The sequence below is a fragment of the Neolamprologus brichardi genome, chromosome 23 (assembly GCF_056152115.1).
Source record: "Neolamprologus brichardi isolate AB-2024 chromosome 23, ASM5615211v1, whole genome shotgun sequence".
Classification (NCBI taxonomy): domain Eukaryota; kingdom Metazoa; phylum Chordata; class Actinopteri; order Cichliformes; family Cichlidae; genus Neolamprologus; species Neolamprologus brichardi.
This window is the reverse complement of record NC_142125.1, coordinates 1105465-1111088: the sequence shown is the minus strand read 5'-3', so window position 1 is coordinate 1111088 and position 5624 is coordinate 1105465. Positions and strand designations below refer to the sequence as shown.

Genomic DNA, 5624 nt, shown 5'->3' with positions numbered 1-5624 from the left:
GCCCTTGGGGCTGCAGTCCCAGCCCTCACCTCCTCTGCACTGAACTCCAATCAGTCATCCTGCCAGAAACGCAGGAAATGGTGAGCAGGCTGGAAATGGCCTCTTGAAAAGCTTGTTAGGAAAAGCTTTTGAAATACAGAAAGAAGCATCACATGTGCAGCGACATGCCTGCAGAATACACATTAAGCCTTCTTTAGAAAGACTAAAATAATCATTTAAACGAGCTGGAATTTGTATATTTGGTATATTTAGTAAATCTAGAATTGATATTAAGGTAATAATAATGTCTGCTTTCAGTCTATGAAGGTTTAAGTGACACTGAATCATCTGATCATTTGCAGGAGGGGGTCAAAGCTCTGATGAGGTGCCTCCCTCCAGAGGTAAGCAGAGGTACTATCCTACTGAAAAGAGCAGGCACGCATGGATAAAGCAAAATAAACTTTATTTATATTTCTTACACAGAATTAGTACAAAAAACAACTTAAACGTGCATATTTTATATTCACATGAACAATAAGTGCAATAATAGAAAAGTACGGTGAATGTATCATTTACTGTTACAAAAGATGCAAAAAATAAAATTCTTGTAACATTGTTGCAAACTGGAATATTTTGAGGATATTACTGGAGCGTTTAGTCAGCAGTGCATTTCATGAAGCAGTGAACATTCAAACCAAAACTGTGAGGAAACGGTTAGATGTGTATCAGTGCACACAGGTTGGTTTAGTTGGGAGGGGAACGTTGTGGTTTAACCACTTGAAACTGACAGGCAGCTGGTGGTGGTGCTCAGACGATATTTTCTAGGTGCCCTGCGAGTTTTGCTTGGGGTGGATGGCGGGGAGGCCACACTCAGGTTCCTGACCTTATTAAAACTGTTCCTCAGACTGTCCCTCCTGCTCTCCGAGGTGCTGCTGGTCTCCTTAGATGTGAATGTGTCCGGGTGGCAGAGGCCGACCCTGAGGCAGCAGCAGCAGAGCAGCTCAGCGATGGCTTTTCTCATCTCGCTGCTGCCCAGGGCGTAGATGATGGGGTTCAGGCCCGAGTTGAGGACGGCCAGGGAGATGCAAAATTCAGCGCTGAACAGAAGTGCGCACTGGCGGGAGACACAGAAGAAATCTACCAGTAAGAGCATGAAGAGTGGCCCCCAGCAGAGCATAAAGACCCCGACAATGGTGATGACAGTCTTCAGCAGCGCTAAGGAGCGCTTCCGACTGCGCTGGGGCGCCAGCTGAGCACTCTTGTGCACGTGGCAGTAGATGGCACCATACAGCACACCGATAGCCAGAAGGATGAGGAAAAAGATAATGAGAGAAAAAAAGATGTAAGTCTTGGAGTAGAGAGGAAGCAGGGTGGAGCATCCATCCAGGCTGCACACACAGTTCCAGCCCAGCAAGGGCAGAAAGCCAATAACCAGCGCCAAACCCCAACAAAGCGCCACCAAGCCATAGATTCGATAGTAGGTCTTTCTGGTCGACTTCTGGGGAAGTGGCTTCATCATGGTGGTGTAACGCTCCACAGCAATCAGCAGCAAACTGAATATGGAGGCTGCCAGGGCCACGAACAGCATGCCCTCCCTGAAGAGCCACAGAGCAGGCGTCAGGCGAAAGGTCTGGCTGCCAGACAAGCAGATGTTCACCAGGTAAGCGGCTCCGGTGAGGAGATCGCTGAGCGTGATGTTGGCAATGCAAACATAGACCCAACGACGGCTGTGGCGGATGCGGGAGATGACGGCCACCAGCACCAGGAGATTCTCCAGGATGATGAAAATGCTGAAGAACAGGAAGACGGCCACGGAGACGCTGATCTGGGTCTGGGAGTTCGCGATGGTCCTGTTCTGCAGACGGCCGGTGTAGTTGTAATGCCTCAGGATCACGTGGTTGATCCCAGCCGCAGCGCTGGTGGCAGTGCTGTTGCTCTGGTAGGTGGGTACGTTGTACATGTGAGGGCAGGAGGAAGGGGACGTGAGGGAGGCCAAGGCACTCATGATGGGGAAACTGAGCCGGCCGGTCAGATGAAGGATTTGGGTGAGAACAGGCTGAACCGAGCTGCACGGGAATTAGTGCGAAACTCCTGTGAGTGAACAGGCTATGGGCGCACTCTAACCACTGGAGCTCGCCGCCTGTGAGCAACAAACACCTGAGAATAAGAGCAGAAGAAAACAAAGAAACAATAGTGATTTCTGTATGAGAATCAAAGCCATGAACGAAGTTTCCCTCACTCTCAGCACTGCACTCTGAGACGCTTCATTGCAAAGTTTCAGTCAGTTTAAAAGGCCCCATTTAAATGTCTCCCGAACGCTACAGTCTCCACCCATCTGCGGTTAACACAGGATGAGTGAGAAATGGGGCATTTAAATCACCACATGAAGGAAAAACATGTTTGTTTTTTTTTATCAAGAATGCAAAACAATAATTGCTTAAAATTAGCAAAATTATAATAAATAATTACCAACAAAAAAAATAGTTTTTTTTCTTTTTTATATATATATATATATATATATAAAGAAAAAAAATAGAAAAAAAATAGAAAAAAAAGAAAAAATAGGTTTTTTTTATATATATATATATATATATATATATATATAAAAAGAAAAAAACTATTTTTTTCTTTTTATATATATATATATATATAAAAAGAAAAAAACTATTTTTTTCTTTTTATATATATATATATATATATATATATGTATATATTCGTATATATATATATATATATATATATATATATGAATATATTCAAAAATATTTGAAGAAATGCAGCTTTGCTGTTGTGTTGAAATTGTATTTAATAATATCTGAGTGGAAAAAATATATATTTGAACATTTTACACCAAGTTTAATCTTTATAGCAAATAGAATAGAATAGAATTCAACTTTATTGTCATTGCACATGCACAGGTACAGGGCAACGAAATGCAGTTTGCATCCATCCAGAAGTGCTTGATATATAGATATATAGATATAGATATATTACAATATGTTATAATTAATTAATTGATTGATTGATTGGCGTTTAATTGGAATTTATGTTTAAAAGTTATGGGTTTAAATTCTTTTTTTTTTTTTCCTGTTATAATATAATTTTGATTCGATTTGAATTTGATTTGACTGCAGAGCTGCAGTGAGGTGAAGGTGCAGTGGTGAGTTCTTACCTCTGGCCGTTCTCGGTGATGCTGAGTGTGTGATAGTGCAGCTGCTGTCGCTGACTAAAGAGTTTTTTGCAGTACAGTCGTACTTACATGGGGAAGTAAGCCCGACACACCCAACACACACATTCACACACACACACACACATTCACACACACACACACACATTCACACACACACACACACATTCACACGTGCATAACAGAGAGGCTGCACATGTTCCATCACTGTGTAACGAGAAAAAACAACTGATCATTTTCTCGTCTCCAACATTTATTTCTGGTTTATTAACCTTCTTATTTATTGTTTCCCAGGACGTCGCACGTTGTTGCCGCTACTGCCAATCAAATCTATTGCTTAAGCGCTCTATGGCCTGTAACGGGAAAAGGTTTCAAAACTCGTGCCAGTTGTAAACTAGTTGTAAATTTTTGCTATGCAATAAGGATATGGGGAAAGACCCACTTGCACTGGCCTCTTGCTGAGTTATGACAATTTCTTGTCTCAAATATAAGTAAAATAAAAGGAAAATACAAGAGAAAAACAGGAACTCAGGTGCCCCTCCCTGTAGATAGTGAGGTTTCATACTATATATCTTCTCTTGCAGCTGCTGTTGGCTTGGGTGTGCAGGCCGCACTTACATTGTTCACACATAACCACTGCGCATGAAACCCTTCAACAAACCCCCCACCATGCACCAGTGGGCCCCCAACCACATGCCACGAGGCAGACATCACTGCTGAAGCTGTGACCCTTTTCAAACCATAAACACACAAACACAAGAGGCGCCCTGCAAGAAGCAGAAAACAGTGGCAGACCCCAAAATTAAGAAACCAAATTTCAGATATGAGCAAAACGTCGCTCGTGGCCGAACGCGAGCGACGTTTTCAAAGAGCTGCTGTTACACATTTAATGCTCCAGCCAAGCAGGCTGTAAATGTGCTGCTGCACTGTAATTATCAAAAAGTCAAATGACACCAATCATACTAGCGCCCAATTATTCTTATAAGCACATATCTCTTCATTCTCGCCGTCGCCTGCGTCTGCACGAATTATTCCAGTTTGCACGGTTTCTTTAACAAACGGCGAGACAAAGTCGCCCATGCATATATGTTTGACCTACATTGTGTGTGCTGTAATTAACTACATCATTTCTGTGCTGTCCCCCTGCGAGACCAACACAACTTCTCCTTTTTTAGTGTTGAAGACATGTCCTCCATCGTGGTCGACTTGTGTTACTCTGTAAAGATCTAACGGTGGTGGCGAAACTGTTATTGTGAATAAACTGAGGAAAAAGAAAAACACCCGGAAAATGTACAACAAGCTACAACATCCTGAGGTGTCAACAACACCCACGACTGTTGAAAACGCCCTTACTCTGAAAATACAACTTCAAAGCACTCCATAACCACAATGTGCGTATTTGGCCACAACTGCATGAGTGTGTGTTTTTTCTTCTTCACTGATAAGCAGTCCAGCTCTGCAGGTCTCCACTTCAAGGGATTTCAACAAAAGTGCGTCCTCAACTATGACCAGCGATATTACTGCGTTTATGACAGCCACCAAATTAGTGCCAAGCATCTTTTAAATGTGTGTGTACTGCCTGTGCAGCAGACTCAGGCCTGCAGAGGAAAACCTATACCAGCATGCAAACCAAAGCTACGGTGAAAATGCACGAATGCAGAGGAGAGCAGCTGATGGGACACCAATAGGGAATCAGTTATTCTAAAGAACAAGTCACCATGTTGCTACAATATCGTACTCACGAAATTTGTTCTTGCCAGGTCTTTGTTTACGCATTTCAGACTTCCTCTCTTTCTTCGTGAGAAAATATAATCGACAGTGAGCACTTTCATGCCTTGAACACTTTGCAGAGTTTCCACAAAGTCCTGAAGGCCTGTTTTGGTGAACTTTTGTGCATTTTTCAAGTTTTCTGTTGAAATTAACACAAATGTGATGTTGTGCACTTTGGCTTGTTTTTTTGTTGTTTTTTTCCTGCTGTGGTTAACCAATGAAAGATTAAAAAACCCAGAAAATTGCTGTTGTGCCAGTTTTTACATCAGATTATTGACTGTTTTCACCACAGCCGGTGTCACTGACATCACTAACCTTTGATGAGTGATACGAGTGATTGAAAACACCTACGCTCTCTTCGCTGATGGCGTAATCACACGTGAAGCATTCTTAAAAGCAAAGTAGTGATAACAGCAGTATTCGTTAGTGAGATGCAAGTTCACCCAAGGAAGGACTTGGAGAAATGCAGCGTTTCCATTTTATTTAAGTCCAAGTTCTTTTGACAGAAACTGACAGCAGAAAAGTCGTTTATGGAGTCGCTGCACAAAGGAAGACAGACTGCTCCACACAGACGCTGTGAAAGATGTTTCTCTAACCGGCTGACGTCACCTGCTGATTTGAGAACACCTGTTATGAAAGCTCGAGCTGAACGTTTTACCATCAACATTTCGGTATTTCTAAAGTGGAC

General features: G+C 42.5%; 1 protein-coding gene across 1 annotated transcript; it reads right to left on the bottom strand.

Annotated features, from left to right (window-relative positions):
* Positions 1–463: 463 nt before the first annotated feature.
* On the bottom strand, positions 464–3201 carry s1pr4 (sphingosine-1-phosphate receptor 4). The gene is made up of 2 exons (XM_006803283.3): positions 3152–3201; positions 464–2136 (listed from the first exon to the last, which is right to left on the bottom strand). The coding sequence occupies exon 2, from the start codon at positions 1982–1984 to the stop codon at positions 749–751; it is 1236 nt and encodes a 411-aa protein (XP_006803346.2). The 5' UTR covers positions 1985–2136; positions 3152–3201; the 3' UTR covers positions 464–748.
* Between the last annotated feature and the right edge of the window lie 2423 nt (positions 3202–5624).

Excerpts from the sequence above, each read along its gene's own strand:
- s1pr4 (XM_006803283.3), bottom strand. The coding sequence starts at position 1,984 with ATGAGTGCCTTGGCCTCCCTCACGTCCCCTTCCTCCTGCCCTCACATG.